Here is a 26,251-nt window from a genome sequence, read left to right on the forward strand (position 1 = left end):
TTGACAATTTTTATGGCCTTCCTCTGACACCGCCTTGTATGGAAGTCCTGGATGGCAGGGAGCTTGGCCCCAGTGATGTACTGGACCGTTCACACTACCCTCTGCAATGCCTTGCGGTCAGAGGCCGAGCAGTTGCCATACCAGGCAGTGATGCAACCATGCTCTCGATGGTGCAGCTGTAGAAGCTTTTGAGGATCTGAGGACCCATGCCAAATCTTTTCAGTCTCCTGAAGGGGAATAGGTTTTGTCGTGCCCTCTTCAAGACTGTCTTGGTGTGCTTGGACCATGTTAGTTTGTTGGTGATGTGGACACCAAGGAACTTTGACGCTCTCAACCTGCTCCATTGCAGCCCCGTCGATGAGAATGGGGGCGTGCTCGGTCCTCTTTTTCCTGTAGTCCACAATCATCTCCTTTGTCTCCTTCTACTTGTTAATAATGTTAGAGTGGACATCTTGGAAGTTCATTGGAAGCCTTTGGAAGAGCAGTGAGACTTGTTACTGTGAACCCATTTTATTCTATAAATCAGCCTTTTATATGGTTCCCTCTGCCAAGGAGTGAGGTCAAGTTCATGTCAGGGATGACGTAGAATCTCATAACCACTTTTGTGCTGTTATCTCTCTAGTTGTTTTCCTAAGATAATGTGAGTTTCCTCAGTTCTTTATGAAAACTTGTTTGCTATGTCAACAATGGGCTAATGAAACAAATAACAATATATTGTTTTTGAGTGGAATTTTCCTTTATGTGTTTTGGAGGATTGTATTTAGGCCCTTAGTAATCAATCATAAGCAAAAGGTATGCTTGTGTTTCTGATACATATTTCTTACTGTTTATGAATACGATCTCTAGTAATAACACAAGACATCTGGTCAATGCTACACGAGAGGGATTGCCCTGTTTAAAAAGTCAAAATAGAGTTACAGAGAATGTAAGGGTTCAGTGGGAGGATGCTGAGTATGTGTGTGTATGTGCACTACATGTTTAGTGTAGTGTGCAGGCAGGGTTGAAACCATGCTAGCCTTTGGGAGTTGAAGGGTCACACAACTCTGCAATGAGAATGTTCTGCTTTTCATTAAATCAACCCATATGTCCCCGTATCTGCCTCGCCGTGGAGGCTCCACTCTGCTTCCTCTCCCCGTGTGTGTGTGTGTGTGTGTGTGTGTGTGTGTGTGTGTGTGTGTGTGTGTGTGTGTGTGTGTGTGTGTGTGTGTGTGTGTGTGTGTGTGTGTGTGTGTGTGTGTGTGTGTGTGTGTGTGTGTGTGTGTGTGTGTGTGTGTGTGTGTGTGTGTGTGTGTCACCTTTTGAACCGATAGGTTAGAGGTCCTTGGTGCAGCAAGAAATGTTTACGTTTGGTGCATTTGGAGACCAAATTCTACTCTAAACTTTCTGTGTGTTTGCGTGGGTGAGTGCATCTGTGTTCGTATAGTAAGTCAATGTTATTAATTGCTCCTACAAGTTGGCAGAGCACATCAATGATTTGTTGTAATTTGTATGTCTTTGTGTTTGTGTTCTACCAACTTTTGTGTCAATCTTATTTCTATTTTTGTGCAACAAAGCCATTTTAATTTCTCAGAACAAAAATGTTTTGCGAGTGGTTAGGACACAACCCAGAGTGGGAGTTCATTAACAGAGTTAATAGAGTTAAGTAGTATTATATCCTGAATGGGCCAGTGAACCACATTCCCAAAGGACCAAAACAGGGGCTAGAGATACACATTTTATCAAAATATAGTTTTGAAAGGATGCCAGAATATACAATTACATTTAATTCAAGTAAGGAATAAAATGTTTACATCAATCTGAAGAGGTAATGAACTGTAATTTCTATTTTTTAAATGTTCCTAATTAATTCAACCGTTGACTAGAACTGGAATAATTTGATCTATGTTTGTAGGCTAATCAACACGATATCTGCACAATCCCACCAGTGCTTGAGGGGCATATCACTATGTTGTTGTTTGAAATGTGATGTCTATGTGTGCCCTCTATGGCACAGGAAATTAATTTTGTCCATTTGATACATCCTTTTTCAATCTAAAGTTCTGAGAGTTGTGAAATATACCCTTGAGAGTTAGACTTGGTGTCAATTGTATTTATAGAATAGTCAGATTATTCAAGAAACAGATCAAATGTAGCTATGATGTCTAGACTCAAGAGCTCTCTCAGTAAGTGATGCAATTGTATGCAATGCGTTGCCCTTCAAAAATCATATTCTGACAAATCCAACATTGTGGAAATGGGATTATTTCAGTGTGACACATACACAATACTCCTGTTCCTAAAGGATGTCTGATCACTGTGATCTGAAGGGACAATCCTGTAATGTGTATTATTGAGGTATGCATATGTGAACATTTGTGTTGCATTGCTTCCACTGGGCCACAGAGCAAACCACCAGCCTACTACTTACTGCCTGCATTCACTTTTTGACTGTATTCGTCAGGGGAGATACACAGCACGTTGAGGCTTTTAAGTTTTATTTGTTGGTAATGTTTGGCCAAAGACTTAAACGTCAACCTCTTCTGCAAGGCCATGGGAAAGGCAGATTTCTCAATTATTCATGGAATGAAATAGCGGATGGTTATTTGCGAAGATCGTCATACACATACGCATTTACACACACACACACACACACACACACACACACACACACACACACACACACACACACACACACACACACACACACACACACACACACACACACACACACACACACACACACACACACACTTTTCCCAACAGTGACATCATTCCTATTCCCATTGTTATAAGTATAAATATTCAGGACAGGAAATTAGTCCAGCAATACGATCTATTCATGATCTGTTTTACTGTAGCCTATTGGGGGTCTTGATAACATAACTGAGTTTCACTTCACTTTATATGTAATTAGCCTACTGTTACCGAAGTCAGTCAATTGATCATGAGTTGGATTCGTTTGGATTGAGGGGGGGGTGCGAATTTACTTTTTTTTTGTCCCGCCAAATTGGCAAATTAGTAGGCGGATATGAGAAGTCACATGGTCTCTCTTTTCCCTTTTTCCCTACACAAACACACCCACTCCAAAGAGAGTACAGTATGCCCACACTCAACACGCGGACGTACTCCATCGTGCACACATAGCTGTTTAGATATTCACTACCTACAATGCACATACGGATGAATTTTTTACACCATTGCAGTCAGAATGCATCGAAATCTGGAATACATTTAACACTTTTCCCTCTCGATCTTTGAATTCTAATTCTGTCCAGGACTGTGGTTTCTTCTTCGGTTAGATAGCCTACGAGGATACGATCACTGCCAAAAAGGTTTGATGTTTCAAATAGTTACTGCATACTATGTTGTCTGTTTCCTGGGGACTGGTTTTGTGCAAAGTGTTTTAGCACTCTGCGTCTTGATAATATTCATGGAGGGTGAAAGTCACTAGTCGATGTCGACTATAAATTGGCATGCATTTTCAACTTTTTGTCTTGATGCGCTCCTCAATGGAGTAGCCGAATTCGAGTTTTCTAAGTATACTCGACTACGTCCAAAATATACATAATCTCTATTTCCAGAGAGTTGAGTATCTTCGTTAACTTTTGATTGATCTCATGCATGCAATTTTCTCTTGTTAGTCTGCTCTTCCATCACATCACATTGTTGGATGTGATTTTAAGCGTTAACTCTATTGAGTGCCTCTGTATGCTGCTTGCCAGTACGAATTAGCAGTTTTACTCCTTTTTGAACATGTGGTTGAATTAATGTACCATTTATTTAGATTAGAAGCCCCCCATCATTAGTTATTCTATGGGTACAATACAGGAAATGCTCTGCTGATGTCTTCTGTAATTAATGTATATTATCTTCAGATAACAGTTTAAGTTGTCTTTGGCATAAAAAGTACATTGAATAGAGCACGTTTGACACTGTAAAATATTTGTTGCCACAATTTTTGTCCAGACTTCATCACATCTAGTTGTGTTGATAAGAACGTGCTGACGACCCTGACATTGATCAGGCATAGTAGAGCAACAACAAAAAAGTATGTTGCCCACCACCCCAATGGCTGTTACTTTAACACCCGAGGTGCTAACCACCCTAAAACTAGTTGATTTACATGAGGTGGTAACACAAAGCACCCCTATGATGTTTTATTGACATCCTTTATGGGCTGTTGGCATGACAGTAGACGTAGGTGGTTGTAGTTTCCTTCCCTCGCAGATTACAGTTGACACGGGATTCTCTGTCTGCCTGCAGAGATGGTGGTTAGAGGTTTTTTATTTTTTATTTTAATCGTTATTTAACTAGGTAAGTCCAGTTAAGAACAAATTCTTATTTACAATGTCGGCCTACCCTGGCCAAACCCTAATGACGCTGGGCCAATTGTGCGCCACCCTATGGGACTCCCAATCACGTCTGGTTGTGATACAGCCTAGAATCGAACCAGGGTCTGTAGTGGTGCCTCTAGCACTGAGATGCAGTGCCTTAGACCGCTGTGCCACTCAGTAGCCCACACACACAATTTGGGCAACTTGGTGTAAACCTCCTGTTAGATTTCCTCAGTAATAAAATGAACTGATTTAGTATCAATCAAGTTTCCTGTGAAATAAATACATTTTCAACATCTGGCCCCACTTGACTAGCTCTGGTGAGAAACTGAAGTTTTGGTCTGTCCCCAACAGATTCCCAGAGCCAGCTGTCCTGCAGTGTGGCAGGTGAGGACCAGAGAGAGGTGAGACGCGATCCTGAAGATTTGGACAGTATGAGTTTGGTGGAGATCAGACAGGCTGTTGGGTCCATGACCCTGTCCCTATCCAGCACAGACTCCAAGGAGAGGTACTTTGACCGGGTGGACGAGAGCGACCCTGAGTACCTCCGCACCAGGAACATGTCACCTGAAATACAGCAGGACTTCAACATGATGGAGCAGAAGAAGAGAGTCACTCAGATTCTACAGAGTCCAGTATGTTGCTTGTTGTCTGTCTATGTTAATGTGTGTACACAGTACAGTCACTTTCATTATCTGGTTGGAGACCATCAAATGGCCTGAAAAGGTTTGCTCTTTGAGATCCAGGCCTATGTTGTTGGCTCTTGTAGAAACACTACACCATTGATGTTTTCATCAAATCAAATGTTATTGGTCATATACACATGGTTAGCAGATGTTATTGTGAGTTTAGTGAAATGCTTGTGCTTCTAGTTCCGACAGTGCAGCAATATCTAACATGTAATCTAACAATTCCACAACAACTACTGAATACACACAAATCTAAGGAATGGAATAGGAATATATAAATATATGGATGAGCAATGACAGAGGCATAGGCAAGATGCAATAGCAAGACTCTGCTTGCACTGAATGCAAGAGAAGTGACACAATTTCCCTAGTTAATATTGCCTGCTAACATGCATTTATTTTCACTACATATGCAGGTTTAAAAAAAAAATAGACTTCTGTGTATTAATTTTAAGAAGGGCATTGATGTCTATGGTTAGGTACATTTGTGCAACGAATGCGATTTTGTTACATTGTCACCTGTTTGGCAAAGTTAAAGTAGGCTGTGATTCAATGATAAATTAACAGGCATTGATTATATGAAATGCAGGACAGGCTAGTTAACTACACATGGTTGATGATATTACTAGGTTAACTAGTGATAATGTGAAGATTGATTGTTTTTTATAAGATGAGTTTAATGCTAGACAGCAACTTACCTTGGCTTATTGCAGCCACACGGTCCTTTTGACGCTGCACTCGTGTAACAGGTGGTCAGCCTGCCATGCAGTTTCCCCATGGATTGTGATCTAATCTGCCATAATCGGTGTCCAATAAGGCCGATTTGTTATGAAAACTTGAAATTGGCTCTAATTAATGCCGATTAATCGGTCGACCACTACTCTATACTGACATTTTGCTTGTTTGATTGCCTTGCAGAGGGAATAACTACACTGTTTGTATTCGGCCATATTCTCAGTCACCTTTCCATGGTTAAATGCGGTGGTTCGTGCTTTCAGTTTTGCGTGATTGCCTCCATCTATCCACGGTTTCTGGTCAGGGTAGGTTTTAATAGTCACAGTAGGTACAACATCTATGCACTTCCGTTTAAACTCACTCACCGAATCAGCGTATACGTCAATATTATTCTCTGAGGCTACCCGGAACATGTCCCAATCCGCATGATCAAAACAATCTTGAACCGTGGATTCCGATTGGTCAGACCAGCCATGGTGGCAAAACATTGAATCAATTGACACCATGTTTGTACAGTGTTAATATTTGTTCCAATGAAGTGAAATGTGCTACTGTCAGAGGAAACAATATTAAATATTAACCAGTCCAAAAATAAATGGCAGCTTTAATATACATTGCCTGACCAAGTTCACAGTTTAGCATTATTAAAGGCCCAATGCAGCCATTTTTATTTACATTTAAAAAAAATCTGGGTAACAGTTAAGTATCTTACCATGATTGTTTTCAATTAAAATGGTCAGAAATTATCAAAAAAATAGCTTCTTAGCAAAGAGCCATTTTCTCAAGCAAGAATTTTGTTAGGACTGTCAGGGAGTGGTCTGAGTGGGGAGAGGAAGAATGAAAACTAGCTGTTATTGGCAGACAGGTTTGGAAAACATCATGGGCCTAGAACCTCTAGCCCAGGCAATTTGTGGGGAAACAACCTGTGGTTACCTAGGTTACCCCATTGGCGCACAGCAAAAAAAAGTTTACATTTTATTGTCTGCTTGTTTTAGTCAATTACAAAACTAGATTTTAAGAAAAGTACAACTTTGATGTTGCTTGCAGCCACGTGAGTGCTAGCTAGCTAGCCAAGACCAACAACACAAACGGACTATACATCTACTAGTGAGTGGAGTTACAAACGGTCTATACTAAACAAGTTAAATGTCCTACCTGTGGGGAAATGCTTTCCTCACATATAGTTACGTGTAGCCTACTTGGACAACGGATCCCCACATTTCCCACTCTTCCACGCTGAATAGCCCTGAGGTCACAGGGCTCTTCTCACAGGCTCCATTTCCCTACGTGAGAGCATTGTGAACCTTTAGGTCTGGATTTGTTAGCTGGTTACATGTACATTGAACAACACAGCAACTCTTCGACATGTTTTGTTCTTTCTGTATAGCAAAAAATCTACGACGAAGTTATCTCTTACAATGGGGGTCAATATGATTTTTTTGGGAGGGTTTCCCCCAATTTGTGGGTGTGGTCGATGGGGAATTACTTAGTATCGTGATAATGGCTGCCTGGTATTGTTATGCAATAATTTCCGTGGTAATGTAGATTGTTCATTCTAACTGATGTGCCTTATGTAATGGAATGTATTTGTTGTAATGTCAGTTGAGTTGATTCAACAAATCACAGCACAGATTTATGGGTACAGTTCTTGCTTTTACTTCCTGCTTTGCTCGTATGGGTACACTCACAAAGTCCACCCATTATGCCATCAATGACTTGAATGGGGACGCCCATCTATTCAATCTATTTCTATGTTTGGAACTTTTTCTTATTGGTCTACTAATTTACCACCTGGTGATGTCACGAGGCAGGCCAAAATGCCATCCCAACAAAACATGCTGAAATTTCAGGTGTTTTTTTTTTCAAACAGCTCTTACACTAAAAGGGCATTATCATCCTTTTTACAATTTTACAGTATTATTTCAACATCATAGTGTGGAAATATATATGTATAACACAAGACAATCATGTTTTTGACTGCACTGGGCCTTTAATTAAATGAAATGGAGAGAACAACATATAGGCATGAACAGAAGTATTGGCATCCACTGTATGTATTCCTATTTGACTCAAACCCTTGAGTATAAGCAGAAAATGTTGCCTACATGCACTGATGATAAATGCATCATATATGCCATTGTGAATCAGAGGGGCAGATAATCAAGCAGTAAAATGTGGTTAGAGAGGCTGCTAGGAGGTGCAACAAACACATGCCGGTAAAAAAAAAGAAAAAGAGATGAGCCCACGCTCATCTGTGATTGCATAACAGACCCCAACAAGTGGAACTTAGCTCATCACCATGGGAACCGCTCTGAGATGGTGTGGAATGCTGGCGTTGCACCAAAGAGGCTTGCAGAATAATCGTCTTTTTTGGAAAGGATACCCAAGATTCACAACAATACTGTGAGCATAAATTAATATGCTGACTTAATGGGAGGGCTACCTCAAAGTCACCTCTATTCACATGGACATAAAGAGGGGTTTAGAAACTTCTAATGTGATTTGTGTAAACTTGTAATAAGGAGGGCCTCGTTAGGCCTGAGAGTACACTGTGCACCCTGTCCTGATGCGAACGGCTGAATAGACATGGAATTGGAACAGGGTCAAGGTGAAAAGTATTGCGTAAATACACAGACCATACCAGCAGTTGAATAATATATTTATATATATAATTTAGCCTAACAGGGTGGAAATTTATGAGTGGGACATACAGACTAACAACATGAAACATGGACAAATAGATAAAACTGAGTGTTTATGTTTATTTAGATTTGCACCATAGTTTCCCACCAAATAAATTATAACACTTCCTGAATGTATGTGGGGTCATTGTAGGAGGAGGTTGTTTTCTTAAACGGAGAAGTACAACAAACTAACAGGGTGGAAAGTGGTATCGGGGACATAGAAAATCTTAAATAAAATTATTATAATAAATACAATAATCGTGGGGGAAAAAAGTTATTGATGAAAGAGACTTTAACTAGGACTATAAAATAATGAAGAAAGATTTGATTTATTTCATGCCTTATTTCTTGTGGAAGTTGATAAATAACACCTGTGGACAGCAAAAACTCATCCATGGACTTTTTGTGTTTCAAATGCATACATTTTCCTTTCGGGATCCATATTTTGGTGTTTTTAAGGTAAAGGACACCTGACCTTTTATATTTAAATCCACATTTTACACTAAATAAGAAATTATATTTCCTAGGGACAGAAAAGGCACTGCAGAGTAAGAATGACCCAGCTAACATCCTTTCCTCATTTTCTTTGTGACCTGTGACCACTATCCTGGAGTGGTAAGCATTGATCAGTGGTCAGTGGTACTATTTTCACTGAGTTATGAATTCCAAGGTGTGTCATTGTTTGGTTTCCAGGTGTTTAAGGATGAACTGGAAGGACTGATCCAGGATCAGATGACAAAGGGCAATAATCCAACAGGGCTGCTGGCTCTGAGGCAGATAGCTGATCTGATCATGGCCAGTTCTATGGGAGGGCCAGGCTCCTTCACATCTCCTCTCAGTAAGTAGCTGTGTGCGTGTAGGTCTGCGCATTCTGCATAGTCTTTCAGTGACGCATCCTGATTCTCTCTGCATTGTCAATGTTTTGGGGCATGGAATTCACAAAAACGTGTGACATTGAGAGCCCGAATGCAGCAAAATTCTGCTCAATTACATGTTAACCACATTCCGAATGTTTCTAAGTGAACCAAATGTTCCCGACTTTATAATGAATTATAGCTGTCTGGAGCATAAATGATGTTGCCCTCCGTCTTTCAATGGAGGTCACTATGAACCCTAGGGCTAAAAAGTTCCATTTTAAAAACACTAGGAATGTTTACTGTGAATGTTAGGAAATGTAAAATGAACTGTCGTCGCCTGTGGCTTTGAGGTAATGGAGGCAGAACTGTCTCTTTCTAAATCAACAGTCCCTCCTAAAGTACTTGTAAAAGAATAGGGTTCCGGTTTGTCCAATGCCCTTATACAGTAGGAAAAATATGTACTACTCAGAGCTCTTATGAGGAGTACTGAGAACAGCTTTTTTTATGATCCAAAAGTTAACCATGGGATGCTGAGATGTAGTGAGACATTTATTTATAGCAATCATTTCAACTAAATGTTGTAAGAGAGAGGCAGGACCATTTAGAACTGCTCAAGTTAAACAAGTCAGCATAGGTGGTGCTTGTAAGCTCAAACCAAAGAGAAAGCAAATGACATTGACCGTGTCATAATGCAACTTCAACATGAATAATGTTCTTGTTTCATGAACATTCATAAATGTTATATTTCTGAAGTGGTATGAATGGTTAACACACCAGCTTGTTTAGACACAAAGAAAGCTGTAATTTGTGGTGGTTGTCACAAAGGCTGTGGGATGTTCGTCACTGTGCTCTTGTCACAGTTCACTATGAATGCATGTGTTTTCTCCGGACCTAGGGATGGTCACCCCGGTCAATGACCTCTATGGGATAGAGTCTGCATCCTTTACTAAAGGAGAGAAACAGTGTCGCTGTAAGCTAGCCAGTGTCTACAGACTGGTGGACCTCTTCAGCTGGGCCCATTTCACCAGCTCATACATTACTGTGAGTATTACCCTCATTAAAAACCGTATTAGACCTCTCTACTTACATGTAACACGAACTTAATGTAGCATTATAAGCACAGTAGGAATTGTGATTACTGTAGGTATGTCAAAATGACACAGAGTCCTCAGTCACCCAATACACATTTTATTTTAGCCATTTTCAGGCATAGTTGAAGTACAAATAAATAGTCTAGCCATTTCTATCTTGAGAATAGCCTACATCCAGTTTACTGTATGTAACCGGTGCAATGTTGTTCTTGGAAATGCCTTTTGACATTTAGCTTTTTGACCTTTTCCTTGTACAGGTCCGGGTTAGCAAAGAACAAGACCATGTTCTTATCATCCCACAAGGGCTCTCTTTCACTGAAGTGACGGCTGGCAGTCTGGTAGGTATAATGGTGCATGCATTTTCATATTCCAGATTTCTTAGAACTACCACAGAAAATAACACTTTGTGCTTTTCTCCAGTGGGTGAACAACACTATCGTTATCAACAGTATCCAGAAAACCCCATTGAGATGTGAATCATGCAGAATATGTGTTCAGACTATTGACATGGCCACATAATCAATAACCAGCCACCCAGACAGCCTCTGGGTATGCTGAGACACGCCTCACTCTACTTCACCAAGGGGTCAAGGAGAAATTACAGTTTTGTTGAATGGATGTTTTTCAGCATGTAGTTGCCAATAGTTACAGTATTGATGGAGCGCTGAGTCCCAATAGAATGATTACATGTAATCCTCTTACAGTGTTGTCATAATAACAACGGAATATAGTTGAATTCCAATAAGAAAAAACAAGAGTGCAATAATGAATCTATTTTAATAGTGCAGCAATATTGTAGAACAGTCTAAAATGTTTTTATTGAACTAGGCAAGTCAGTTAAGAACAATCTTATATACAATGACGACCTACAGTGAGTTGGAATAATTCCCAATACAGTTGTGCAGCTTTGTATCCGACTCAGTATCTGGTTGCCATGGTAGCCCTACTGATATTGTCTCCTGGTCTGTTTCCAGGTGAAAGTGAACATGATTGGTGATGTTGTCGACCAGGGATCCACCTACCTGGAGGTGGACCACTTTGGCTTCAGCCCTCACTCTGCTATCTATTCCATGCGCCCTGACATCAGGTGTATCATACACATCCACACCTCTGCCACCGCTGCAGTGAGTACACTCAACTAAAACTCAGTGAGTGGCCATGTCACCTGGCCATGATACTCAATGACGGAGTTAACCAATGAGGCCCGAGGGGGTGTGGTATATGGCCAGTATACCGGGGCTAAGAGCTGTTCTTATGCACGCCGCAACGCGGAGTACCTGGACACAGCCTTTAGCCGTGGTTTATTGGCCATATATCACAACCCCCAAGGTGCCTTATTGCTATTATAGACTGGTTGCCAACGTAATTAGAGCAGTAAAAATAAATGTTTTGTCATACCCGTGTTATACGGTCTGATTTTCCACGGCTGTCTGCCAATCAGTATTCCGGGCTCGAACCACTCAGTTTATAATTAAGAGAAACCTCTTGGTTTCATTATTGTTTGTACTGTAAATACACCTAATGTACTAGTACTGTTGCCTTTTGAGGTCGTCTCTTATGGTTCATGCAATATGTCTGATATTTTACCAGCCGGAAATGAAATAAAAGGTGCCTTTAGGTAGTTGTTGTTGACATAGCATTGTCACGGTTGCTTTTATCCTGAATTCACAGGTGTCCTCAATGAAATGTGGCATCTTGCCAATTTCCCAAGAGGCTCTGGTTCTGGGCGATGTTGCATACTTCAGTTACCAAGGCTTTTTGGATGATCAAGACGAGAAGGTGGAGTTCCAGAAAGCCCTAGGGCCCACTGCCAAGGTAACTATTGGTTTCCTTAACAACACCAACAGGTATTGTAGTGTGTGCCATACATAGAAACAGAACACACAGAATTCCATCACCATGGAGATTAGACTGCCATTTAATCTGTTTTGTTACTGTAGTAATTGTTTTTTTTACACAGATATAAGAACATTCTAAATGTAATTGTTACTGGAAGTTGTTTTCACTTCGATTTAAAAAACAATGTATTTGTATTCACTTATTCATTTCACCTTTTGAACTTGTTGTTATACCGCACTTCATCTTTTTGCAGGTGCTTGTTCTGAGGAACCATGGCCTGGTTGCTCTGGGGGAAACCATAGAGGAGGCTTTCCACTACATTTACCACTCACAGCAGGCTTGTGAAGTCCAGGTAACACTTTAATTCATCAGCCACACTTGTTCTACCACATCATTGTATAGGTCATGAAATAGTTAGTTCACTGCTATTTCTGTGTTCTTATCATGTAAATTCGATGAGGGTGTGTTGCGATCCAATATACAGAATATGTGTTATTTTGCTTCCCTTAACCTGTGTTGTCTAAACACATCATAATGTATTAAATTAATAACTACTTTTACACTACATGACCAAAAGTATGTGGACACATGCTTGTCGAACATCTCATTCCAAAATCATTGGCATTAGTATGGAGTTGGTCCCCCCCATTGCTGTTATAACAGCCTCCACTCCTCTGGGAAGGCTTTCCACTAGATGTTGGAATATTGCTGCGGGGACTTGCTTTCATTCAGCCACAAGAGCATTAGTAAGGTCAGGCACTGATGTTGCGTGATTAGGCCTGGCTCGCAATCGGTCTTCCAATTCATCCCGATGGGGTTGAGGTCAGGGCTCTGCAGGCCAGTCAAGTTATTCCACACAGATCTCGACAAACCATTTCTGTATGGACCTCACTTTGGGGCATTGACATGCTGAAGCAGGAAAGGGCCTTTCCCAAACTGTTGCCATGAAGTTGGAAGCACAAAATCATCTAGAATGTCATTGTATGCTCTAGCATTAATATATACCTTCACTGGAACTATGGGGCCTAGCCTGAACCTTGAAAAACAGCCCAAGACCATTATTCCTCCTCCTCTAAACTTTACTGTTGGCACTATGCATTCGTGCAGGTAGTGTTCTCCTGGCATCCGCCAAACCCAAATTTGTCTGTTGGACTGCCAGATGGTGAAGCGTGACTCATCACTCCAGAGAACGCATTTCCACTGCTCCAGAGTCCAATGGCGGTGAGCTGTACACCACTCGAGCCGACACTTGGCATTGCGCATGGTGATCTTAGGCTTGTGTGTGGCTGCTCAGGCATGGAAACCTATTTCATGAAGCTCCCGGCGCACAGTTATTGTGCTTTGTTGCTTCCAGATGCCGTTTCGAATTTAGTGTTTCGGTAGTGAGTGTTGCAACCAAGGATGGACAACTTTTATGTGCTGCGTGCTTCAGTACTCAGTGGTCCCATTCTGTGAGCTTGTGTGGCCTACCACTTTGCGGCTGAGCTGTTGTTGCTCCTAGACATTTCCACTTCACATTAACAGGACATACAGTTGACCAGGGCAGAAATTTGACAAACTGACTTGAAAAGGTGGCATCCTATGATGGTGCCATGTTGAAAGTCACTGAGCTCTTCAGTAAGGCCTTTCTACTGCCAATGTTTGTCTATGGAGATTGCGTGGCTGTGGGCTCGATTTTTATACACCTGTCCAACGGCTGTGGCTGAAATATCGGAATCCACTCATTTAAAGGGGTGTCCACATACTTTGTATATATAGTGTATATTAGGTATGTACCAATATCCAATATTTTCCTTGCCAAAAAACCCGATACCGATATTAAATATTTTAAGCCTTCTAGTTAAGTTAAATAGTTGAAAAACACACACTGACCAAAAAGTTATTTTGTTGGCATTTACGTATGTCCCCATTACCAGTAAAACATCATCAAAACCTATTTCTTTCACTTACTTGCTGGGTTGTTTCGTTGTTCATTTGTTTAGTCGTTTCATTCTCAACCAGTATTTCATCATACATGTCAAGCAGAGAAGTTTCAGCTCTCTCTCTTGTCTGCATCGAAGTAGCGGTCCTTGTACCTAGTATCGAGCATGGTGGTGACACAGTAAAGAGGCTCAGAGAGAATGCCACCAAATCGCTTGTTCACAGCCTCTAGTAGATTACCTTTGCAAGTTTAACCCCACGATCTGTTGTAAGTTTTGTTGCGCAGGCATTTCAATGCCATGACAGAGGGTATTACGTCTGCTGCAGAAGCAGTTGATGAGCTTATTTCTCGAGTCAGTTGAATGGAGCTAGGAGTGTGGAGCTAGGAGTGTGTCAGAGCTAGGAGTGTGTCAGTTGAATGGAGCTAGGAGTGTGTTCATGTTTCAAACATGCTCTCAAATGCCATTGAAATGGTATGAGAACCATGAGTGGCTTTCCTCAGTACGAAATCCTTGTCGACCCACTGTGCTGTCAGACTCAGCATGCTGACATCGTTGGTCCATCGTCAGACGTGAAGCTAATAGCAGTGACTCTCATGAATGTGTGTTTCAACAATACTTTGTAACTCCATTAGGGCTATATCTGAAAAATAGCGCCTACTTGGTAGTGTGTACCGGGGCTCGAGGTGCTCGACCAGTCAGCGAAAGCCAACATCATCCACAACAGAGAAAGATTGATTGTCAAGGGCAATGAATTCCATTATCTTGCCGTTAATGGATTTCGCCTTTGAGTTGTCTTGCTGACATTTTCTTACTCTTTTCAAATGACTGCTCAACTTGAACTTGTTTAGTTGTTGGAAGTGTGCGCTTAGTTGTTTTCTGCTTTTGTTCTAAGTAGTCGCTGAACTTCAAAATAGATCCACACAGCAGACATTGTGGGCGAGGTTCGGAATGCTGTGTCGCGCTGTATTCTCCGTGGCATCATTACGTCATCTACCTACGTTTATATAGGTTTGCACGTCCGCTTTGACATCGGTTTTGCACATCGCTGTTAGACGAGACATCAGGCCGATGCCGGTGTTGGTATTGTTAGCTGATGTCGTCCGATTCCCATATGCTTACTGATACATTGTGCATCTAGTGTATATATAAATCACTGGGTTATACTTGTAGAATGGTTTCCCTCATGTAAAGAAAAATGGTCCCTGGTTTTGGAAAGGAATCAAACTTGGTGTTGGTCGTTTTCCAATTGAATGGTGTTACATTCTCTGCATGAAAGAGACATTTGTGATAAGTCAGACATCTGTTAAAACAAAGCTAAATCAAAGACTCTATGTGTTTTTGAAACCACTGTTCTCAAAGAGCAACAGGTGGAGTTTAGTGTTCTAGGGCTTGGTTGAGTCTCATTGTAGCTCATAGCTCTATGTGGAGCAGACCGATAGTGTTCTCTTATCATCAAATGTTTCTGGGATAGTGTTTCCATTGAGCAGGTCATACCACATGTGGTCAGTCTCGGATTCCTGTGCTTTTACTAGACTCTACTGTCGCCTTGTGACACACATTTTTACCTCATATTTTCACTATAATAGCTACAGATGTCGGATCTTAATTTGATTACCCTTTTGCAGGAGAACTTTCTTGCAATGCAGGAATTGTAAAACGTGTAGTGTATTTGAGGCTTAAAAAGGCTTCGGAAGTTTGTAATTTGCACCTTGAATTTTTTTTTTTTTTTTTATCAACTCCTACAAAGATGTCCATTAATTATTATCCACATAATAATTCACATTTCCTGTTGCTGCAGGATCATTTTTCTTGCTGTAGCAAACTGGTTCAAATTAAGATCCTACGTCTGTAGTTTTAGACTTTACTCATTATTCACCAGACCTGGTCTTCTCACATGGTCAAGACAAACTCCTGGTCTTAACTATGATATGTGTTTTTGATGTGGTCTTTCAGGTCAGTGCTCTGCGGTGCTCTGCAGGAGTGGAGGACCTGGTGCTCCTGGACAGGGAGAGGCTCAAGCCCCTGACCCACGGAGTGGCTGCTGCTGGGGTCACCATGGACAGCGAGGTCAAGTGGAAAGTGGGCGAGGCAGAGTTCGAGTCACTCATGAGGATGCTGGACAACCTGGTAAGTGACCTCACTATTTTATCTGACTTTTCCCACAATGCTTAGCATTTCCACCCTGAGGATGTGTGGGAATACATTGACATCATAATCCCAACCAGATCTCCCATGAATCAAACATGGGAGATCATGAATCCCAGCTGTAGCTCCTTGAACTAATGCACGATTATTGTCCAATATAACCTATTAAAGAGTGCCACACACCGTTGGGGGTTTATCAAAGATGCACTTCCAATCTTAGCCTGCGGCTAGCAGACTGTTTGCTAATGCTGGGTCTAGCATCCCCTGTAGATAACTGTGATGTTCAGAGGGCTTCTCCCCTTTAAACACTACTATCTCAACATCACTACTAATGATAAGGGACAGACACAATCTCTGGGCACAGCACACCCTACTCTGAGAAATCCTCTATTGAAACTACTAATGACATGCCACTTCCTGGGTAGGCTACAGCTGTGTTAGCTTGTACAGCTCTGTGTCATCATAGCCCGCCTCCCCCATCATGGATTCCAGATGGCAGGCCATGCTGTGTGGAGTAAAGAGCACAGACCACACAGTCCTTCAGAGTCGATTGACTGGAATACTCAACACACTCCCTGGGTTCCGATCAACATGGTTGAGTTTGGGGTTTGCGGTCCCCCACCCCCCTTTTCTTTGATGTGTTCCACACTACATTTCCCCTGTGTGGCCAGACTTTATCTATTCCCTTTGAAAACAGGCACTTCTGAAAGCGTTGTTTATATGTACTGTACAAAGTGTTCCAACAATGTAAAGAATGTCTTCACTGGAGAGGCTGAACATTGGGTGTTCTACGAACTGCTTAAACCACTGGCTTTAGTCATTTTTATGGAGTGTAATGTTTCACATGGTTAAAGATGGAAATGATCTTACAAACTTTGTGATGGAAAACTGCAGGACCAATTACTGAAAACGTGTCTTTGGGAGATTGATTTTATATGCTGCCATGGTGCAAATCACTTAACAGTACCTTGTGGTGCTGAGCGTAATTATGTTGCGGAAACCTTTTCCTTGGAAATCACATTTCCTAATTAATATTCATGTATAAAGGCTTTATAGTTGATGGATAACAGGCGTCAGTTTTCATGGAGTCCATTTTGACAGGTGGACTGAAACTATGTCTCTTGTGTTGCTAGGGTTACCGGACAGGCTACGCATACCACCACCCCATAGTGAGGGAAAAGATTCGGACAAAAAACGAGGTGGAGATTCCTGCCACGGTCTACACTGTCCCATTGGTGGACAATGATCTGGGTCAGAGAAAACCGTTTAACGTCCTGGTGCAGAAACAGAAGAGGGAGAGGACCCGCTGGCTCAACTCTCCCAACAGCTACCTGAAGGTCAATGTGCCTGAACGTTCACCCAGTGGAGAGTGCAGCCCCAGGACCAAGACCATGGTGAGCTGCTTTAAACCAGTGTTCTTCAATCGACCGTGTGTACCGGTAGACATACAGTAATATCTATATTGCTTGAACCTGACAGTCTGTGTTCCTATGGCAGAGCTCAAATATTTGCTCAAATATGAGGCTTTTCTGTAGGTTGCCAGAGCAGTTTTAAATGTGTGGATTAGCCTGCCCTCTTGTGGAATCTTGTAACTGTATGTATGAAACACCAACATTTTTCTACATAAAATCTTCTTAGCTTACCCAATGCATCAAATGTGTTCATGAGCTCCAGTCTGAAATGTATTTTTATTAAACCAATATCTTTCCTTTCAGTGGATGAAATCTGAAGAGACCAGCAATGGCACTGGCACCCCCATAAAGATTGAGGACCCCAACCAGTTTGTTCCCCTTAACACAAACCCCACTGATGTTCTGGAGAAGAGGAACCTGGTGAGCTAGAACATTGTGTTTTCTAATCATGTTCCTGATTGAAAGTTCGGACATATTGGGCTGGGATAAATGTTGAGTTCAACAGCTTGACCATACTATTGAACTCTCTTCCCAAGCAAATTCGTATTGATCGCATTGACCTATAGGGTGCAACCTGTCTACCTCTGGCATGACAGCTGGGTGGACCAGAGGATCAATCAGTCATAAAGCCTTTCTGTTAATTTTGATGGAGTCAAAATGTGGTGTCACTGAGTCATTTCAGAACAAAAATGACTCAAATGACTAATAAATAGTAGATAGTTCTAATTACCCAGAGAGTTATGCCAATGTCTTGAAAACAGAACTTACAATTATTTTAAATTTGTTATTATTATTTTTTAGATAAGGCAACAGAACACTGGTGATCACATGACTTCAGGACCAAAGTCCCATCTTCTAGCTGGCATCGTTGTGGACACCATACCAGGACCTGTAAGTACTTGAATCAACTTCACAACCCTAACATAATATATGTGGTTCCACAAAATGTTTTCCTTTTGCGTCCCTTTGATATTTTAAGTAGAAATTGGGCACCAATAAAATTAATAAAAAGCCTGTTATATTAAATGAAGTGCCCTCTAATATAGACCACATGGAGAATTCAATAAATCAGATGTATATTATGACTAAGGGACTTGCTAAAGTGCCAAAATTAAGCATTTTAACATGTCCATTTTGACATGTCCGTCAACCCCGTGAAGCCCAAGTTATTTTGTTGCTTTGACAGTCATTTCTGAAGATTATTATTTATTTCATGTGATTCATTTACATCTGTCCCTTATTATGAAGTCAACCCAGTTACCTGAACTCAATTCTCGTTTTATAATGGTGAAACTATTCCTTTTTTAAATATTTCTTTCAAAAGGAACATAGAACATCTAATAGTGATATCATAGTGTAAAAGTAGATGAGCTGCTTCTACTATTTTTGGCCATTTTCTGGTGTTTTGTGGTGGAAAACTGAGTGTGTCGAGCACAACACGTCAACCCTGTTATCCATAGGCTAGAATTTTTTGTTTTTGTTTTGTTGTAAACCTTGCATTCAATTGCCCATCCCTGTTGCACATAACACGCTTCCATTCCAACTTGTTTTTTTGTAAAGTTGAAAATGTGCTCTTTATGACAGAATGTTACTGCACTGTTGGAGCTAGAAACACAAGCATTTCGCTACACCCGCAAAAAAATCTGCTAAACATGTGTACGTGACAAATAACATTTGATTTGTCACAAGGTTTTATGGCTGATTCAAGATGAAATCGTCAACCCTGTTACATTATTTGGCACTGTGTATAGCACTTACTATAGTCCATTTTTTATTTAACCTGTTGAGATGGGAAAACTTGTTTTTTATAAAGTTGAACATGTGATCTTTATGAAAGAATGTTAAAATTGGGTGAAATAAAAAATTAATAATTTGCAAGTTACACTTCTCCACCTAATTGGTGGAACGGCCCATATGGTAGTGAGTTTCATAGTTGTCATGATCAGAAGACTAATGTGGGTCTTCGTTGGGTTGGAGATCACAGGTATGTATTGGCCTTACCAATGGTTTTAGGTTCAACTGAATTTGTGGAGCTCATTGGTCACTAAGCAGTATGTCTAGCAGTTAAAAGTTGAACCCCATTTGTATGTACCTCTCTCCCCTCAGGCCTTTATCATTGAGGATGAGGAGCAGACACGCTCTCTTCCTCCCAACCCCTTCAGTGAGCTGACAGAGAAAATGCTAGAAGAGTATAAGAGTGTTTTGGAGCAAAGGCAGCTGGGTCAGGATGGTATGATTCTCCCCTATCTCATTATAAATATCAACTCTGTCATGATGAAGATAATTTTATTCCCACCTCTGTTATCTACAGTAGTGAGGACTAGGGCCCAACCTTTTACCTGGCCAGGTCACAAGGTCAGGATAAAACTCCAGGCCCTATTGATAACCCTTGAACTTTGAACTTGCAGATGCTGATGATGTCACAGATGCAGATGAGATGACAACTTTTGACGAGTCCACCATCTCACTGTCCCTGTCTCCACTCATGTCTCCAGTCAAAGGTATAGGCTATTTCATTAGAAAGGAACAAGACCATTGTGTGAAATAAAGTTTCAGTGAGATGCTGAATTCCTAAATCAGGGCATTCCTTCTCTTTAACATTGAATTGGTTCTAATACATAGAGCTTTGGAAAGGTTGCTATACAGACAAAATTGTCATCTTCATTCTTCCTGTAAAGGAGCAATCTTTTTTTTAAAGTGTTTAAGTGCTTCGTTCACCAACCTTTCCTCGCTGACTTGGTTTCTTCCTGTTAACAGAGATCATACCCAATGGGAAAGACTATATGGAAGAACTGGAGGAGAAACTGAATATCAAGGTATCCAAGATCAGCGTCAGCACCACAGAAACGGTTGAAATCTCCATAACAGAGAAATCAGGGGGAGACAAGACCCCTGAGAGCCAAACCAAGTCCCCAAAGAAGAAGAAAAAGTTTCGCACTCCCTCCTTCCTAAAAATGAATAAGAAGAAGGAGAAGGCTGAGGCCTAGATGGAGAGAACCTGAAGAAAGCCAGGTCAGCTTGTTTGGTATGAGATGAGATCATAGGATGAGGTGTGTTCCTTAGAGAGGGAATGTATGAGTCACTAAGATCTTAATAGATCTCCAGCTTTTGGAAGGGAGCAACTGTGACAATAAGCCTGTTATTACAATCTTCTTATTACTCAATTACTTCCTCTGAGGACTCCACACATGAATAGTAGGCATGGTGATGAGCGTGTAGTGTATCAGCTTTATTGTTCTCAGTATGTACAATAGCCAATTCGCCATTGTGTAATCAAAACACATAATAGTATATAGCTACAGAAACTCATTCTTTAAAATCAAAAAAACTCACTGAAATACCACATTTAGCCTGCTATGTTTATTGTGTTCAGGTCCTTTTTCCAGTCGGCTCATCCTTGAATGTACAGTAGCCCATAGTTGAAGGTAAGACATGTAAATGTCATGAGGCAGTGTCAAGTGAGTGTTTTATCCTGGTCCCTGAATGTATAAGAAGTGTGGTTGGTTTGTATCTGCACCTATACATAATAATGCTGTTTTAGTAGATTTTTATGAGTAGGATAAAGTATGGGTTGTAGTTGTGTTTATGATTATTCGGTTAACATTTTGATATACACTACAGTACGTATTTGTGTTCTCAATAATCCATTTGTTACACATACTACTTTTAACAATGCAAGACAGAGAAGACCGTTTTAGCCAGGCAGAAACTTTTCAACTTTTATTTATGCCAGTGATATTGTTTTAGTGGTTGCTGCTTATTCGTTATTGTGATTAAATGGACTGATAGTATGATGATTAATACAATCTCTATGAGCTCAATGTTGCTGAATCCGTTTTACCACATTCACCGATATGTACACATGGATATCATATGACTGAAAGCAAAATTACAAGTGTAATGATATGAGATAGCTAGGCCTATATAAGGCTATGGAAATGTTATATGTATGTGCTGTGTATGTGAAAGATTAGTTGAGACAGTATCTTGATAGATCATTTGAAAGTTGATTAGGCCATACAAATGTAATAAAATGTTTAACAAGTGCCCCTCTTAACATATATATATTTTTGTTGTTGAGAAATCTGATATTGTTGGAAGAAATGCAAGATTATAGCAAAATAACAATGTTGTAAAGCTTCCAGTAGAGATATACAACTTCCTCTCTGATTATGGCTGAATTGTACCTCTTTTTGTCTCCCCAAGAGGCTAAAATCTCCTGATTAGGTCACCAGGTGTTAAACTAAGGTCACTATAGTATTTTAACAAGAGTGAGTCTACTTTTCACAAATATTTAAATAGATGTGTGTGGCCTTAATAGCAATATGTTATAAAAAAAGCTATTCTCTGGACCTGAGTTAAACCTAAAGACAAAGTAAAACATCCAGAGATGGTATAAATCGAGGATTGGATTTATCCCAGTAACCAATGTGAATGATTTGCTTCAATCCAAAAGGAGAAACATGGTTTTCCTACTGTGTTTTGTGAAGCTGTTTTTAAATGCAATACTGAAATGAAGGTTGATCAATTTGCAACGGTCTGACATTTTATTTTGTATGTTTTGATGCTTGTCAGTTTATGGTCTGTTGAAGTATTACAAGTTTAGATGCATAAACCCTGTATATCGTGTTCACATTCCCAGTTTGTAACCTGCATTACTAATGCTTATATTGTCCTTGTTTCTTTGTTTGAATTGCTTTTGTATGGACTGAGCTTTTGTAATATAACTTTTGCTCTGTATAGCAGCTTCATAGAATTTCATTACATTCTTTAGAAAATTACATTTCACAACATATAATAAAAACAGTGTGTGTTTACGTGATTGTTTTATTAAACCATGGTCCATTGTTTATATATTTTTGCATTTTTACGTCATTAAATCATGCCACAAACATTGCCATACACTGAGTGTAGAAAACATTACATCTTTCCATGACAGACTGACCAGGTGAAAGCTATGATCCCTTATTGATGTCACTTGTTAAATCCACTTCAATCAGTGTAGATAAGGAGAAGAGATGAGTTAAAGAAGGATTTTTAAGCCTTGAGACAATTGACACATGATTGTGTATGTGCGCCATTCAGAGGGTGAATGGGAAATAAAAGTTTGAAGTGCCTTTGAACAGGATATGATAGTAGGTGCCAGGTGCACCAGTTTATGTCAAGAACTGCAATGCTGCTGGGTTTTTGATGCTTAACAGTTTCCTGTGTGTATCAAGAATGGTCCACTAAAGGACATCCAGCGAACTTGACACAACTGTGGAAAGCATTGGAGTCAACATGGGCCAGCATCCCTGTGGAACACTTTCAACACCTTGTAGAGTCCATGCCCCGACGAATTGAGGCTGTTCTGAGGGCAGAAGGGGGTGCAACTCAATATTAGGAACGTATTCTTATTAATGTTTTGTCCCCTCAAGTGTATATCTGGCTGTATGAGACCATCTTCAAACCCAAATGGGAACACCAACCAGGGGTGTATTCCGTGATGTTAGATGTCAGAATATTGCAGATGGAAATGTCATGAATAAAGCTGCCTCTTATTTGTAGATACTTTACAGTCAATCATATTGGTTCTACATAACACATTCTATAATGTTGCATCCTCCTATCAACAGGCTCCAGGTAGAATACCCCTGGCAATAGCCACACATACAATACCACAGGTTTTAAGGCTTTCATTTTCAAGCAGACACAGAAGTGTGCTAGAAAACGGTATCACCCCAAAAAAACTATGCATTTTCCTGATTGATAATTGCTTGTGAAGCCCTTTCTATATTATTCGGTCTATTGCTGTAGTGCCTAAATAGAGGTTGCCATGGTAATCCAAGGAGAGGGGCCGTGGAGACAAAGAGGTGATTTACAATCCAACAGGTGTTCCTGTAAGGGGTGTGAGACCGGATCATACCACCACCCTCATCTCAGGAGGTGACAGATTGACTATAATTGGGAGTGAGATCTCCCTGCATTAAGCAGTAGCTTAAATTATTCTTAAAGTAGTCAAATAAGCTTTTGTAATCCAGTTTAATTTGGAATTTATATAAAACGCATATTTGTATCCTCTAGTGAACCACACAATAAGTGACAGGCAAACATGGAGGATTAAATCATTCAGAATGTAATTCAGAAAAGGTAGGTGACAAACTTTTGAAACTTTTCTGATCAACAACCCCCGCTTTGTCTGAGTGTTAACGGGAGGAGGAGTCTGTGGTGGTATGCTTTAAGGAACAGGTGACACACTGGCCTGGTGGAGTGACCGTCTGCTGTGACCTCAGGGCAAAGAACAACCATTGTGTTCAGACAATAGGCACAACTGCATAATGCCTCACTACAGACATAAATAGCATCTCGGATCAGATGATCACCACGGTATGTAATAACATAGTCATATATAGACAATATGTTCCAATAAGGTCAGATAGGAAATATCTTACTCTTAAAATATCTTACTCGTAAAATACAATATCTTAGAACACTTACACAATATTTCATTTTGTGTACCAGTTTTGAGAACAGTCAGTCGGCAGACAGTACAGTGGCAAGAAAAAGCATGCAAACCCTTTGGAATTACCTGGATTTCTGCATAAATTGGTCATAAAATTTGACCTGATCTTCAAAATCAAAATTTTGTCAAAATAGACAAACACAGTCTGATTACACCAATAACACACAAGCAATTATACATTTTCATGTCTTTATTGAGCACACTGTGTAAATTTCACAGTGTAGGGTGGAAAATATATGTGAACCCTTGGATTTAATAACTGGTTGACCCTCCTTTAGCAGCAATAAACTCAACCAAACGTTTTCTGTAGTTGTGGACCAGACCTGCACAATGGTCAGGAGGAATTTTCGACCATTCGTCTTTACAAAACTGTTTCAGTTCAGCAATGTTCTTGGGATGTCTGGTGTGAACTGCTCTGGAGGTCATGCCACAGCATCTCAATTGGGTTGAGGTCAGGACTCTGACTGGGCCACTCCAGAAGGTGTATTTTCTTCCGTTTTAGCCAGTCTGTTGTTGATTTACTTCTGTGTTTTGGGTCGTTGTCCTGTTGCATCACCCATTTTCTGTTGAGCTTCAATTGGTGGACAGATAGCCTGACATTCTCGTGCAAAATGTCTTGATAAACTTGGGAATTCATTTTTCCGTCAATGATAGCAAGCTGTCCAGGACCTGAGGCAGCAACGCAGCTCCAAACCATGATGCTCCCTCCACCATACTTTACAGTTGGGAGGAGGTTTTGATGTTGGTGTGCTATGCCTTTTTTTCTCCATACATAGTGTTGTGTGTTCCTTCCAAACTCAACTTTAGTTTAATCTGTGCTGTGGAACATCCAGTTGCTCATTTGCGAACTTCAGAAGTGCAGCAGTGTTTTTTTGGACAGCAGTGGCTTCTTCCATGGTGTCCTCCCATGAACACCATTCTTGTTTAGTGTTTTATGTATCTTAGACTTAGACTTAGATGTTAGACTTGGATGTTAGCATGTTCCAGAGATTTCTATAAGTCTTTAGCTGACACTCTAGGATTCTTCTTAACCTCATTGAGCATTCTGCATTGGGCTCTTGCAGTCTAGGGAGAGTAGCAACAGTGCTGAACTTTCTCCATTTATAGACAATTTGTCTTAGATGGCGTAGCAGTCAGATGTCTTTGTCTTTTGTCCGGTCGTGTCTCTTATACATCTTTTTACATCTTTTTCTTCACATATCTTTTAAAAATATTTTCCTAAACCTCAACTTGTAAATACTCTTCTGCAACCCGCCTCACCCAATGTGGCGTGGATCTGCTTTTTTCTAAAGTATTTCTATTTACTTCGGATCTGGAATCCCTCAACTGAAGCTAGCCAGCTAACTACCTACCAGCTATCAGTTAGCAAAACATTGCTAGCAGTCATCAGCTAACCTTTAGCTCAGAAAGCTCTCGCCAGTTCGAACAACGTGACTCAAACCAGAGCATAACTGACCTATTTCTCTCCATATCCTCGGATTCCTACCGCAAACTCTGAACATTTTCATCTGGATCTTCGCAACTAGCTAACCTCAATCCCGGGTGATTACTCCTGGCTATCCCAGAGCAAGCACAAATTAGCCTGAAGCTAGCCCGGACAGGGCTCCTGTGCTACCACCGAAGCCCACTCCTGGGCTACAATATCCGGACACCTTCTACTGCCGGTACGGGGCACAGAACCCCGCCGATCCTCTATGACTGGAATACCGACATAATCTGGCCAAGGATTCCAACAGGCCCCTTAGGCGCGACGCCCACTGAAGGCCCATTCTGCTAACCTGCTAGCTACCTAGAGCTACTTGGAACCCCACTAATTCCACGACTGGTCTATCGACGTCACCGCACTAAGAGGCAAAAACAGACTTACCCCCATCGCGGCGTCCCCCAAAGGCTAACTTGCTAACCCCGGTCTGCTAACTGCTAGCTTGCCTTCCCCGGTCTGCTAACTGCTAGCCCCTGCTAACTGCTTGCTTGCTAACCCGATCTGCTAACTGCTAGCTTGCCAGCCCCGGCCTACTAACTGTTAGCGTGTTAGCATCGGCCTGCTAACTGTCTGAATCGC

General features: G+C 40.8%; 1 protein-coding gene across 2 annotated transcripts in view; it reads left to right on the forward strand.

Annotated features, from left to right (window-relative positions):
* The window catches only part of add3b (adducin 3 (gamma) b), a 40,111-nt gene extending 17,607 nt beyond the window's left edge, over window positions 1-22,504 (forward strand). The window contains exons 1-15 of one of the 2 annotated variants that reach the window (XM_064932516.1): window positions 3,066-3,311; window positions 4,668-4,948; window positions 9,115-9,259; window positions 10,174-10,319; window positions 10,627-10,707; window positions 11,344-11,493; window positions 12,041-12,184; window positions 12,462-12,560; window positions 16,084-16,257; window positions 17,409-17,669; window positions 17,991-18,107; window positions 18,489-18,578; window positions 19,794-19,917; window positions 20,096-20,188; window positions 20,445-22,504. In XM_064932516.1, coding sequence (XP_064788588.1) covers window positions 4,748-4,948; window positions 9,115-9,259; window positions 10,174-10,319; window positions 10,627-10,707; window positions 11,344-11,493; window positions 12,041-12,184; window positions 12,462-12,560; window positions 16,084-16,257; window positions 17,409-17,669; window positions 17,991-18,107; window positions 18,489-18,578; window positions 19,794-19,917; window positions 20,096-20,188; window positions 20,445-20,674 — 2,055 coding nt within the window. In that variant the 5' untranslated portion in view covers window positions 3,066-3,311; window positions 4,668-4,747 and the 3' untranslated portion in view covers window positions 20,675-22,504. Of the gene's footprint in view, window positions 1-3,065; window positions 3,312-4,667; window positions 4,949-9,114; window positions 9,260-10,173; window positions 10,320-10,626; window positions 10,708-11,343; window positions 11,494-12,040; window positions 12,185-12,461; window positions 12,561-16,083; window positions 16,258-17,408; window positions 17,670-17,990; window positions 18,108-18,488; window positions 18,579-19,793; window positions 19,918-20,095; window positions 20,189-20,444 lie in introns of those variants that run through there. The other variant, XM_064932517.1, reaches the window with a different exon arrangement.
* Window positions 22,505-26,251: the final 3,747 nt, after the last annotated feature.

This window comes from Oncorhynchus masou, chromosome 23 (genome assembly GCF_036934945.1).
Source record: "Oncorhynchus masou masou isolate Uvic2021 chromosome 23, UVic_Omas_1.1, whole genome shotgun sequence".
Classification (NCBI taxonomy): Eukaryota; Metazoa; Chordata; class Actinopteri; order Salmoniformes; family Salmonidae; genus Oncorhynchus; species Oncorhynchus masou.